Here is a 15,015-nt window from a genome sequence, read left to right as displayed (position 1 = left end):
CTTTAGAATCAGTGGTGATTTTGTTTTTGTAACTAGCTTTGGAGGATTGTTGAGGGATCTCTGCTTCTTACTGAGGCTGACCACGGAGTTCCTCCAATCATGGGATTTTACTCTTTTGCAACAGCTTCTTTCTTCTGTTGTAGAGTTTGTTTATGGCAGGGGACCACCAGATTGGCTTCATTTTTTTTGGAGGATAGCATCTTGGTTCTGTTAGGGATTGCATGATCCATGCACTCGTGTAAGTGCTTAAAAAGTGCATTTGTATAGGATTCAGCAGTCGTACCTGTATTGTCTATCAGCATGGGTCTCGTGAAGTTTGCCACTTCTGTCTTAAGAAGCGTGAAGTTGGCTTTGGAGAATTTTTTTATGGTGGTTTCCCTAATGGGGGGGTGGGGTGGGATGTGGATGTCTAGGGTGATTAGCTTGTGGTCAGATATGACCAACGGGGAATTGACCTCTGGTGTGGAACACCGGTTGCCCATGTTGGTAATGACCAGGTCTAGGATATTGCTGCCCCTGGTGGGGGTTTGGATAAGTTGAGCCAAGGCATTGGAATTTATGAATTCCAGAAAACACTGAGCACAAGAGTTGTTACATAAGTAGTTTTCCCAGTTAATGGTGGGGTAGTTGAAATCACCCATTATTAGGGTGTTAGCTTGTACCTTAATATTTTCCACTCTTAGAAATAAAAACAGATGACTGAAAAGTCAGCGATGACATGTAGGATAGCAATCATCTGCTACCCCTTGGTTGCCAAAAACTGAACCCAACAGGTGTTTAGCTTATCTGGAGGGAAGTAAGTAGAGGAGCTACAGTACAGTCCAAAAGTCTGTGTGTCACTCCAGAGAAGGGTGCCATCTGCAGGGGATTGGTCTCATTACCCTTGTCAGTCTCAGAAACAAGAACCTCAGTATCCACAGAATGCTTTTAATAAGGAGAAATTGAGAGAATTAGACACTCTATTACCCTCAGCTTCAACAGAACTGTGCTTACTCAAGTTGATCACTGTTGAGAACTGGATGTTGGTAACGGAGCACTGGCATCTTTCCCTGCATGTTGGAGGTGGTGTCATCACATTAGAGGCTAAATGAAGCCTTGTATGGGGAAGGTTCAAATTCAAGTTTATTCAGGAGCTGGAACCCAAGCACCATCACAATAAAACAAAAAAATAAAATGCACAGATATATGAATGACATTGTACAGTGTGCAGATAATTGCAGCAAAATAATTTATAAAAACACTAAGTATAAATAATTCATAAGGTAACGTAAAGACTTGAGTCTTTAGGGACATCTTCAAATTGGCCAATGTCACTTCCTCAGTCACTCACTGGGGAAGAAGATTCCAGGTGCACGGTGCTTGGTAAAAAAAAAAAAATAATAAAAATAAAACAGTCATGCTACCATAAGGACAGATTTCATCCTATGTCTTACAGCTCATGCACGTCTGATGTGCAGGTTACATCTGTATGCCTTCTTCCCAAGGGAATCACCGCAACTCTTGGAGAGTCTTCCCCCCAGCATACGGCATGCAGGAAGAGTTGGCTGCCTGAGTCCATGTCATGCTACTAAGCCTTTGCTGGGGGAATTTAAAACTTGCTCCCTGTAAACTTGCTGCTCACCCTGCTGCACCAGATATTTGATCTTGAGACGGAAGGTGTTTACATTCAGTGTCTTATCCAAGGAAGTTGTTGACATCCAGAGACTCACCCCTAAAGGTGATTGCTAATGGTGCATCTCTCCTACTTTCTTATCATCATTATCATCCATAAAGTAGTAAGAGTTCAGTTGCTTAGCAACCAAACGGCAGCAGGTGATGGGTATCCTACATGTCATCAATGACTTTTCAGTCTTCTTTATTTCTAAGATTTTACGTCACAATGAGTTTCACCACTGTACTGTTCTGTGTGAGCCAGTGGTGCACTTTTTTCCCTGTTTTCTCCACTGTAGTGCAGTCATGGGGTTGATATACATAATTCTGTGGGGCACTGGGGGCTTGCCCCACATACACATCAGGGCTGTAATGGAGCTCACCCTCCTGCCAAACAAAATTCAACTTTTGTAGGGTTTCATCTCACTGTTTTTGAAAGTAAATTTTCAGTAAATTGTGAGCTGAAATATGACTGAATCACCTAGAACCACTTTTTTACACCATCAAGTGGCTAGCCATGACACAGACCACAGTCTGTGATCTGAGTTCTTCAATCTAGAGGATACTGTACACCAAAGCTGATGCTCAAAGTAGATGGTCTCTAAACTCTTCCACCTGACGGATACAATGTAGAGTTTGTGCTGCTACCCACAACTCCATTCTTGGGTGAGTTTGAGGTGGAAACACTCAGTATGTTTTTGGGAGGAAACTCAAAGAAACACACAGAGAACATGCAAATGCTATACAGGCTTTGGCCAGAGGTCAAGATCAAACAGTGTTCCTAGGCATGGAAGGTGAAGACCTTAACCATTATACTTACTATGTCTTCTGTAGGAATGGAGATGAACTGCCTGAGATGGGTGGCACTATGGGACAGATGAAGAGATGAAGGCATCAATGCAGAAGCCAAAGTAGCTCCAATTACAGCAAAGTTCAAAAAGAACAGATTATGGTGGTTTGGGCAAATGTGCAGAAAAGCAGAAGGAAATTTGGTGAAGAAGATTTGGACAGACAGGAAGAGGGGAAGAGGAGATAACGGCAGTCAACAGATATGGATGGATTGTATGAGAGAAGACCTGTGAGAGTCAGGCATGACTGCTGAAGAAGATAGGAGAGTGGCATTAAATTGAAAGTGATGGCGGAACTTTACATGACAACCTGACTCCATGTACAAAATGGGAAAAGGACACTGATGATGATAATGATGATGGTAAGCTGAAAAAAGGATTGCCAAGAGCTTGGAAGTATACTGCAGGTGTTATAGAAGCCACAAGAGTCTATCATAAGTCTGGGCTTTGAAGGAGGAAGCTTTGGCCAATGACCAGCTTCAGTGACTCCATTACATTTTTCCATTTATTATACCTCTGCTTGGAATAATGCAGGGGGTGTTTCTGCTGATCCCTCTGTTGGTCTCCTTCCATAAAGCTTATCATAGATAAGTTGATGCAGGCCTCTTACATCTTGTGCCTTGTCCTAGAGATGTTCATATTGAAGTGTGTACATTTGTAGATATTAAAAACATTGTGAGCCTCTCTCAGATAATAAAATCAGTACTATAATATAACTCCCCCTACTATCACTAGGGAACAGGTCCTTAACGGTCTCTCTAAGACCAAGAGCACTGCATTAATGGGCCCTGACAGTATCCCAGGATGCCTTCTAAATAGCATGAAACATGACCTGTCAGAGCCTCTGGAATTACTATTTAACAGTAGCCTCCAAACAGGCTTTGTGCCTCATGAATGGAGAAAGGCAACAGTCATCCCTCTGCACAAAGATGGGCCATCTACAGACTCTGGAAACTACAGACCCATAAATCTCACTAGTCTTATATGTAAATCCATGGAAAGAATTATCACGGAGTTGATCAACAGAGATATAGTAAACCTCCCGACACTGGACCCAACCCACTTTGGTTTTGTAAAGGCAGATCATGCCTACTCAACCTGGTGGACTTCTTTGAGAAGGTCACCAAAGCAATGGATGAGGGCAAAATCATTCACACTGCCTACTTTGACCTGGCCAAGGCATGTGACACAATACCCCACTCGCTCATTCTTGACAAACTCAAGAGGTTAGGTACAGACCCATATGTCACCTGATGGATAACAAACTGGCTCACAGACAGGACCCAGGAAGTTAGAATTGGGGAGGCCACCTCTACAAACAGGCCAGTCACAAGTGAAGATCTTCAGGGATCAGTCCTTGGACCGCTCCTTTTTGGCATTTACTTCTCAGACGTCAAGGCCAATGTCAGTGGCCTGTGGCTGACCAAATTTGCAGAGGATTGCAAATTATTAGCTGTCATTGAATCTCACACTGACACAAATGTTCTCCCAGAGGGGCTGACACAGACAAGCAACTGGTGTCAAAGCCATGAACTAAAACTAAATGCCAAGAAATGCATAACAGTATCCTTTGGGAAGTCATCCATCCCTGGTAACTATCATATTGACAACATACCCCTTAGAATTGACCCAGTAGTCAGGGACTTAGGGACACACATAGATACTAATCTAGCTTTTGATCATCATGTGTCTACAGTGGTGAGGAAATCAATCTGTGTTGTGCAACTTATAAACAAAGGTATGGCATCTAAGTCCAAGGAAGTAATTGTTCCACTGTATTCGGCATTCACCAGACCCATCATTGAGTACAATGCCCCCTTTGGTATGTACCTAACCAGGCATATCCAACAACTAGAACATCCATAGAGGTTCCTCACTAAAATAATACAGGGCATAAGTAATATCTCCTATGCAGACCGCCTCAAGGCCCTATCCCTGAATTCTGTCTCCTACAGGCTTTTAAGGGGAGATCTCAGACCCCACTCTGATGAACCTCCTACATATCCACAAAACAAACAGTACCAGAATTACCCATTCTAAACACTTAAACCTTGCCTGTGATATAAACAGGACCTGCTGGAGAGATAGGTATGTATCCCAGAGACTACCCCCATCAATGGAACAGGCTCCTCATCCATGTGAAGCTGAGTTCCTCCCTAATCCAATTCAAATACAACTTGGACAATTGGATGGGAAACCAGAAATTCATCCCTGGTTTGGCACCTATGTCTCTGATGCAAACAGGTAACCTGTAAATGGTTCATCTCCCAGGCCCATGCTTACACTTATCAAAGGTATCTGAATTTGTCATAGATTTGGGATGCATGGCTAGGCTTAAAAAGGCTCTTGTGGTCATTAGCCTAGTAAACACCCATGAACCTTTGGTATAGGTCCTGTCTTATGATTTGATAAATGTAGAAATGCTAAGAAGGTTATGAATTAATAGTAATCAAATGCTTCAACATCTCAAGGAATAGCATTAAAAAATGAGCACAGACCTATTTGAGTGTTTGAAAATAACTATGTAGTTGAGGGGCTGGGTGCACTGACTTATATTAGAGTATGCCCCTGCAGTATGATTCAGCAGAAAGCAGTTGTACTACATTTACAGAGTATTTCAGAACTATGCTATGCTGGTGATGTCACAGAGGAAATCTCACCAACTGCCCACTGCAAGAAACCTTTGAAGCCTGATATCCCTGTGTCAGTAAATCATCAAAGCCACACAATAGTGTTATCAAACATTTAATGAATCACAAGTACCACAGTGAAATGGCACTTCTTAAACTTTTGTACAGTAGACAGCATCTGCTCTCTGAGTGTACCTTTTCATAATTAGTGAAGCCTCCCATGACAGCAGGATCCACGATTCCATTCAGCAGCATGGACAGTGGGTTGATGGGCAGGTGCTCATCACTTTGGTATTGGCTAATCATGGTCAGGATCTTCTCGTTTGTCGTTGACATGGTCTCAATGGCATTCTCCAGCGGGCTAATGCTACTCTACTCCAGGAAAAAAAAAAAAGACATTTGATTTCAACTGAGAATTTTACATTCTGAAACACCATTACATAATATTAACAGCATTTTCATAGAATAACAGATCTAATGATAACAAAAGTCCACCTCACTGGTTCTGACCAAGAATGTGAAAGGCAAGTCTACTTCCAAACAACTTGTGTGATCCAAAACAACTATTTTAACTGGTTTGCAAAATGCTAATCATATGTAACCTTACATAATTTAGTCCAATTATTTATATACTGCCTTAACATGTTTTTCATTCTTTTATCTCCTTGACTGCATATTACTATATAATACATGTCAACAGAGCTACATAAAATAATATTTATTGTATTTCTTTTCTGGTGCAGCACTGATTCCTTAACATACATTTATTTACATTTATTATCTTAAAAAAAGTGAGCAAACTAAACACATGTAACGGCTTGAAAAAAATATAAGCACATTATCAAAGAAACAGAGTAAAATCTGTAGACATTAATGAACTGTATTGAAAGATTCCATACACAAGGTAATTTGTTTTTCATAAAACAGAGATAAGAAGTGTGTTTCTTTCTCTCTAAATTATTAACACTATTATGTTGGTCATACATTGTGGTTTTCTGAGTACTAGACAGCCCCAAAAATTACATTTTTTACAGGGATTCAGAAAATTGTTTAAAGGCATAAATCAAGCCTGAAATTAGGGATATACCTCCAAAAACAGGGACATGCTGTGCAGGGATAATTCAGGCCAGAAAATAAGAACATTCTTCCAAAACAGGTATGGTTGCAAGGTCTAAACTGAGTTGAGCTTGAGAAAAGTGATCACGAATCCTACATTAACATTCTATCTTTCCTCCATCTCTGTCTTTCCCCTCGACCGTCATCTGTCTGTTTTATGCTCTATACCTTACTCTATCTGTTCTACGTCCACTTAAAACTCTTCATGGATTCCCTCTTCACTAACTTTCTGGTTGTTCATTCCATGGGTTCACAACCCTCGGCACAATAAAGCACTTTCATAGATCCAGGGATTAGCTACTTCATAAAAAATGATGCCTGTATTTCCTCCCTCCTCTTCCTTCTTGTTCGGGATGACCCCATCACATCTCCATGACATACTTTTAGCATACAGATATCCCAGTTTTAACTGCTGAGCTATAGTCAGAAAAGCAGACCTCATCTAATCCTTGCTATAAATGTTATTCTCACATATGCAGCAACTGGATATCCTTTTCCTTGTATGGCTTCCTGAACTGCTAGCATTAATCAAGGTATGCCTGGACTAAAGCCCAGAAGAATAGGACTGTTACTTCTTTGCTTTTGGAGTTTGCCTATGAATACACATCCCAGCATTCTGCTCTCCACTGCCCTTTCTCTTTCAGTTTGCTCCTACTGGCCAAATCAAAGAGAAGTAAACAACCTCAGGTTCTTTTCCAGTCCATTCACCGTCTATTTCACTCACCTAAGCTAATAGTTTGTTCTTCCATTGTTGTGGCTAAAGTGCAGTACTTTGTTTATGTCTGTACTGAACTTCAAAATGCCATATTTTCAACCACTTAAACATCCTTATCAAGTCCTTCTTTATATGCTTCCTCTCATGCTCCAGTCCTGCACCCTTTTCACCTAGTGGGCCCCATGGCACAGCGGGATGAATCTGTAACTACAGTCCTGTCAACCTAGATTCAGTTTCTATCCTGAGCAGTGGAGGAGGTAACTAACTAGATTAGATGAGGAATGATGAGACATTTGCCTGTTTACCCGTCTCAGAATGGGATGAAAGGGTCTGTTGGGACACACCTGACATTACTGAAGACTGGTGTCAACAATGGTGGTGTTGGCAGTCTGATAAGGTAGGCAGGGAAGATATAGGAACATCACCTCAGAGACAGGGTGACTACCTGACAATGTCTACTGCATACCACCTCATAAATACTTTAGCATGCTGGGGAAGTTAGGACATAAGTAAGAAAGGGTCTGTAGCAGATTAAATTACATTATGACCAGGAAGGCTCTCATCTCTTCTTCACCTCATCAAACACACTCAAGAAATGAAGCCATTACACCAGTAGGTGCTGTATGGGAAACTTCTATTCTGAGGAATGTGCACTGGACAGGAAGATCAGTGATTAAGAATGAGGGCTGACTAATGAGCACAATAAACAGTGCTGGATCCACGCCTGACTGCTGCAGTAGTCCATAGGACCCTTCACTTATTCCTGACAATGTACCTTTCACCACAGTATTCTGTGACCTACCCATATCCTGTTACTTTGCAATTCTTAAGAGTCAGTCATACCCTGACCTGCACAATTCCATCTAGCAACTACCTCTGTGATAATTCAAAGGTCTTACATCATGTTTTCCTACCCCAAGTGGTAAAACTGGGTCAGGGTTGAATAACATGATTTCCTTCTGTTGTATCAACACATTCTACAATGAGCTGTACTTCACTGATTTTTCATTATTGAGAAGCATTACTTGAAAACCCATAAAAACAGATTTTTTTTTTTTTTTTTGCTGGAAGCTGAGCAAGTCCCCTTGCACCTCATTCTAGGAACTTGACAACCATGGGGAAATTACTTATTTGCTGTTATTTATTTGCATTTGTTTACCAAGAAGCTCAGTGAACCATGCAAGATCCTTGTTCATTGGAGGCCCTAGGTGAAAAAATCTCCAAAAACTATAACACTTCTGAACAAGTATAACTCTTCCAAGTAAAAGTAACATAAAGATAACAGCACATCAAGTTCAATACAATATAAAATATTTACAACTGTAGAAATACACTGGCAGTATATACAATTGTGATAATAAAAAGTAGTTATTTTTTACCATAAAAGTCTGCTTGGTGCAAATGTACCTTTCAGGGTCAACTCAGGAACTCTGTCTGGGTAAACGAACATGGAAGGACTCAAACCCTGCAACCTTGGTACAGGAAGCAGCTCATTAACATCTCTGAACTTTAGCCCTATACAGTAATTGTCAGACTATATTGTGGTATTACACAAAAACACAAGTCAGATTTAGTTGAAATAAGTGACTGTGGTAACAGAGATTTGAAGACTGGTGATAAGGTAACGTCATACCTTGACAGCTATCAAGACAAATTTAGTATCACATATACAGTATTGTATTGGAGGTGTTAACAGGACTTACGGGCTAGGCAGCCTATCATAAAAATACAGAATTTTACATTATGTCCAGAGAAAGCATGAGTGGGACTTCTCACATATTGTTGGAATTTGGGTGTTAGCCATGAGAAGAGAAGCAAGACATTGATTAGTAAAGTTTTTAGTTTGGCTGTGAAGGTTTGATGGCAGCTGCCTGGCCGTTAACAAAATACTGTGATTTTTAGCATACAGGTAAAGTGTTTACCTTTGGACCACTGACACCTAGAGGGAGTGTACCATTGAAGGAGTAAGGTTAAGGATGGGCATTTATTTATCTTGTAGAGAATTATGCAGGTATTATTTAGCTGGCTGACTTTACAGTAGTTTGGAAATTCCTTCCAATGTATTTTTCAGATTGCTGTGTAGTCACTGGATCTGTTTGAGAGAATTCCTGCAAATTTAGCTATTTTGTTATAGTACTGTTTATGACTAGCAATTTGAACTGAGTGTATGGAAGATGAATACAGAAGGTTTGATAATAAATAGGAAGGAACTGAAGCTACACAAGCTAGCTAGGGATTTGCACAGTAAAAGAGTCCAAGTTTTCAATTTTTTTTGGTATACTGGAAGTGAATATCGAATTTAAGACATTCATCGTTAAAGATGTCTAGCAGTTTCTTATTGATCATTAATTCTATTTGGTGCTCTGTAAGGAAATGACAATGGCTGTGACATTGGAGCTTTAGTTTTGTTTTTTTGCAATTAAAAGGTAGTTAAGACTTGTAGTTCAGATATGGTTGGTGCAGAGCAGATAAGGGTAGAGCCATCTGCATATTGGATAAGAGTTGGCTGGCCTCATGGCAGAAGTAGTTTGCTGCTAATTAAGGTGAAGATTATTGGTCCGAGAAGTGAACCCTGGGCGAAACCTATGGTTACAGATAGATAGGTAAGTAGGTAGGTATGTAGAGAAGGCAGTATATAATTTTACACTCTAAGGTCTATTGCCTGGACAGCTGCTGAATCATGTAATGGTACTATATAAGAAAGACAGAGATCAGCCAGTATGTTTAGCGGCTTATGATATGACACTCTGCTAAATGTCTTGGCAAGAGCTAAGAATATTGTAGAGACCAACTGACTTTCATTTTTGCTTTAACAATATTTAGGAAAGCAAGTAAGATGGCATCAATACTGTGGTAAGAGCAGAAGCCAGTGTGGTATGAGTGGAAGGAGGTTGTTGTCTATGAGGTTATGCAGAAGCTGCCCATGGATACATCTTTTTTACAACTAAGACAGAGTTGAAAGAATGGCAGACGGCCAAAAGTTGGATAGATCTGTTGATATGGCACCTTTATGCTCTGCCAAAAAAAAAACTTTTTCCAAATGGAGGGGTCATTTCATTCTGATAGATAGGGTAAGAGAATGGATATAGGATATGCAATTAATTCAGCTGTAAGTTTTACATATTTTGCAGGTAGTGAGTTAGCTGCTAGGGCTTTAGGTTTTATTCTGAGAAAGCGCTTTTTTATTGTTGTAGTAGATACACATTGAATTATAAAGGCTGAAAGACTGTTGAGAATTGGGGATTGTTGGGTTTTACTTCTTACCAGTAAAACAGTACCCCCAAAGAAGTGGGAAATTAATTTACAAGGAATGCCTGAGTGACTGTCATGGGGCTTGGGTTTTGATTAAGAGATTTTGTCAGGTTTAAGGAACTTATCAATGTTTGATCAAAATGTTTTAGGATTACAGAATCAAGTTTATGGCATATTATGGTACTATTCTGTATCAGAATTTATTTGGAGAGGTTAAGTAGATGACTACAAGTTCGGTAGATGGTTTGAAATTTACCTTTACAACTTGCTTTCCAGGCCTTCACTCTTTTTTGCAGAATTTGTTTAGTAGGATGTATAAGCCAAAACGCTGGATTTACCTTAATTTTTCTTTTCACAGGGGCCTGAGGTTTTACAAAGGAAATTAAGATGTTGCTGATTCTTTTTACAGCTTCATCTAAAGGCAGATATTTGAACATGATACAATTACATTGCTTGAGAGAGGCTAGGAAGGTTTCCCAATTAAAGTTTGACAGTTTTCACACTGTGTTGTAGTGGGTATTTCTGACAGTTTTAAACTGTTACCAGGGTAGCGAATCTGGGATAATGATCATGCATCAGGAAAGGTACCTCATTGCGTGATCTTATCAACAGCAGTAGTTAATATCCTGTTCAGAATAGCATCCTGGTTCCTGGAGCTGCAGTGCTTACTAGAAGAGGAGGTAAGGTGGGAGAAACTGAAAAGGTTTATCAGGTTTGGTACACACTGTAAGTCTAAGACACCAAAAAATATTTCCAAAAGGAAACGGGTACGCCCTATCCTTAAGAAACCATCAGCATCTAGTGCTGAGAGTACCGAGAATTCTTCTTCTTCCAGTTTTGAACCAGATATCTCGGGTCCTACAGGTTCACCTGCTCATAAACGTTCCAACACTTGTGTCCCTTTAGGACAAAATGCAGAAGGGTAGGCAGGAAGCACAAATCAGGCAGACAACATGCAGACTTTGTTAAAAATGACAATCACGAAACAATGAATGTTTTTAATACCTCCTCCTGTTCTCTTACTGAAACTGAGAGGTCTGTCAATCATTCCTGGTTTCTTTGTGGCTGAAGATTGTTTTGCAGATGATGTTATCACATTTTGTAGAAATTTAAATTTAAAATTGTTTTTTTCATGGCAGAGAGACTGTTGATACCCAGAATGAGTTCAGGTACCACAGCTCTACATTCATGCCTCCTATGCATCATACTGTTTCTTTGTTTCAGAATGCTATACTCAAGGATCTACATTTTTATGCCAAGGAAACCAGGGTGAAACCCAGCAACATTTCTAGGGCTGATATGGAGGTCATTTCGAATTTGGCCAAGAATCATCAGTTGGTCATACTGATGGCAGATAAGGGTGGCGCTGTTGTAGTCCAGGATTGGACTCAATATGATGCTGAGGCCAAAAGGCAACACATAGATGGCAGGTATTATTCACATTTAGTTACTGACCCTACTCCATTCTTTAAGAGACAAACTGATGAATTTTTAATGTCAGCAAAGGATGAAGGGATTATCACATCAAATACTTTACAACATCTCATGGTGGATTAACCTGCACAACAATATATTTATTTCCTGCCCAAAATACACAAACATGCCATCAATCCCCCTGGCAGACCCATCGTTTTGGGCAGGAATCCCTTAACTGAACCACTCTCTTTATTCTTAACCAGATACTTGAAGCCTCTTCTTAAATGGGTACATGCGAGGTTAAAAGATACCACGGAATTCCTTAGGATTATTGCGGACGTGCAGTTGGAACCAGGCTGGTTGCTCTGTACTCTTGATGTTAAAGCACTTTATACTAATATTCCTCATAGAACTGGCATTGATGCATTGGAATATTGGTTGTACAAATCAGAGCTACACCAGCCTGGTTTCAACACCTTCCTCATTATTCTTACTGAACATGTTCTCACCAAGAATGCCTTTTTTTATCGAGGTGAATGTTATCTTCAAACTAAAGGAACTGCTATGGGGGCATCTTTTGCCCCTATTTACGCCGATTTATTCATGGCCTTTGTTGAGGAACAAATTATTTATGATCAATCTCACAATCTATACCTTGATGAAATGGACATTTGGAGGCGGTATTTGGATGATTGCTGGTTGGTGTGGAGGTCGGATGCTGATTATCCACATGAGTTTGTAGATTACTTAAATGAAAATAAACGGGGAATTGAATTTACGGTCAACTATGACCCAAACAACATTATCTTTTTGGATGTTATAGTTGTGAGAAATCTGGATAACACACTTTCCACTCGAGTACACCGTAAATTTCCCCAATACAATTCTCTCCTCCACGCAACCAGCTATCATCCTTCTCATGTCTGCAATAATATTCCTAAGTCACAATTTATACGAGGGAAACACATCTGCTCTGATGAACATTCATATGAGCACCATAAACAAGATCTTATTTCTAGATTTAAAGACAGGGGCTATCAAGCTGGTTATATATACTTGGCTTCCAACACAGTTGATCACTTGGCAAGGGCTGATCTCCTTCAATACAAAGCCAAAATTGATCATGATAATTCTACCATTAGATTTGTAACCACATATGGCAGGAAATACCAATTCACTCATGCAAAGTGTTCGATGTTACTGGAATATGTTGCTGGCTGATCATACATTGTCTGACATTTTACCTGCCACATGTTCTTTTTCTTTTAGAAAAGGCAAGGATCTGGGATCTTATTTTAATCATTACAAACATCATACATCATCTTACACATCCCTAACACAAACTACCCTAGTGGGGGATTGGTTGATTGGATGTTTTCCCTGTGGCCACTGTTCCTATTGTTCTAAAATTACCAAATCCAAAATTTTTAGCAGTAGCAACACTGGTCATGTTTTTGACATTACTTTTTTTGCCAACTGTCAGACTGGGTAATTTATTTAGCTACATGCCATTGTCTGGCATTCTATGTAGGGCAAACTTCACATCCTCTGAAGTTCCAGATGGGGGAACATTTTTGTGATATAAAACACAAAAGGAACACGAATGCCCTATATAAACATACATTAATACATCCATCTGCCTCTTTTAACTTCATTATTATTGACAGAATTACAGCACACAGATACAATAAAGTGGGCTGGCATTACATTTTTAACCAGAAAGAGAAAAAGTGGATTATTAAATTAGGTGGATTGTTCCACCCAGGATTGAACGAGCATCTCTAATTGGATTATGTGATTTGGATTAAGATATATATTGGAAATGTTTGATGCTAACATTTTAAACTGAGGAAGGCTTAGAAGTTTTTTAGCCGAAACTGGTCTGTGTTACATGGTTATGGAGTTTTTACTACCAGCATAATAAAGGATACTGATGCTACAGCTGCTGGTCTCTCTTTTTTGTTTTGTATTTTGCCTTGGTTTGAGTCCTTGCAGCCACCATACTTGCAGAGTCCTTTTGTGTTTGCTGCTAAGATTAAATAACCCAATATTATTGTTTCTTGGCTGATAGGTGATAAGGCCTAGGATAGGATGTCCTCAGCAGTGGTGTGGTTATTGTTGGTAAGGATGTATAGAGCTTTAATGAAGATAGATTTGTTATGGTTTATTTTTAGAAGGGTGAGCAATAAGTCAGCATTGTTGAACAGTATGTCATTACAGAAAGCCAACAAATTTACATTGCTGGGTTGCATTACTACTACACCTCCAACCATTTTGCCTATCCTACCTGCTCTAATGATGTTAAAACCTCAGGGAACAGTCACGTTTCATTTACTACTGTGATGGCAGGAGGGTATTGTGCAATAAATGCATGACACTCAGAGAGTCTGTTTCACAAGTTCTGTAGGGTAATAATGAAAACAAATCCATGAAGTGCAATACTGATTCATGCAAAGTCAGAGAAGGTGGCTTTGATAAACAATAACCACAAGGAATGTCAGGAAAAAAGTGCTCACAGGAATTACCCTCATTGTAGTTCAGGTAAACAAAGATAGCTCTTTAAGGCCATGATTCCCTACTGGTTGTTGTGAACAGAATGGTCAGATGGCCACTGATCTGCTAAATATCCCCATCAGTGGACCTGTGAACAGAGTAGCCCGATTTCTGATAACCTTTTTTTTACCAGCATCTCTGTTTTGTGGTTTATTCTCTATTAGAGCATCAATTTCTCTTTTCATATTCTTCCTTCTCCTAATTTCTGTCTGTAACTTAGCTCTCTCCCCTGCAAGGTGCACAACCTGTTTTGTTCAAGACGGCAAAATAGGCATTCAAAATATCTGCTTGTCCTCTCTTTCTATGATCTTCCTCATATCCTTTCTCATCCTTTCCAGGACTGTACTTTCTTTCTAAACTATATCCCAAAAGTTTTTGTTTTACATATTAATCCTTGCTGCCATGTCTCTTTTTTGACTTGTGCTTTGCTGCCCTTACCTACTTTTTATCCTGTTGCTTACTGGCACTCCATCCACCTTTTTTAGGAAAATTGCCATTATCTTTAGCTCTATATATCTGCTTCACTACACCAACATCTTGTCATATATGTGACCTTATGTATAATGGGCAACAGTGTTGATTATTTCAACCATAAGTAATCCAACCTCTATGAACTAGCATAGCTTGTTACACACTATGGTAAGGACAGACAAACATACAGCTCACAGAAGTATGCTTAAATGGTTCTTTTCCTTCTCTCATAATATAACAGTTTTATTGCAAGTATTAGCTGTCCTTCATAGTACCCATCTGCCAACTTTCTTATTGTGTGGACATGTTAAAATACCCTTTTCATTAAAGTTTCACTACGTGCTCCACCTCCAAATTTAAATTA

General features: G+C 39.6%; 1 protein-coding gene across 1 annotated transcript in view; it reads right to left on the bottom strand.

The window, feature by feature from the left end:
- DOCK2 (dedicator of cytokinesis 2) overlaps positions 1 to 15,015 on the bottom strand; it is a 4,134,711-nt gene that overhangs the window by 257,069 nt on the left and 3,862,627 nt on the right. The window contains exon 45 of the mRNA XM_044069535.1: positions 5,324 to 5,500. Coding sequence (XP_043925470.1) covers positions 5,324 to 5,500 — 177 coding nt within the window. The remainder of the gene's footprint in view (positions 1 to 5,323; positions 5,501 to 15,015) is intronic.

Source organism: Protopterus annectens, chromosome 4.part0 (genome assembly GCF_019279795.1).
Source record: "Protopterus annectens isolate FY-2018-M chromosome 4.part0, PAN1.0, whole genome shotgun sequence".
NCBI lineage: Eukaryota > Metazoa > Chordata > Ceratodontiformes > Protopteridae > Protopterus > Protopterus annectens.
Note: the sequence above shows the minus strand (reverse complement) of the source record. Positions and strands in the feature narration are given on the sequence as shown.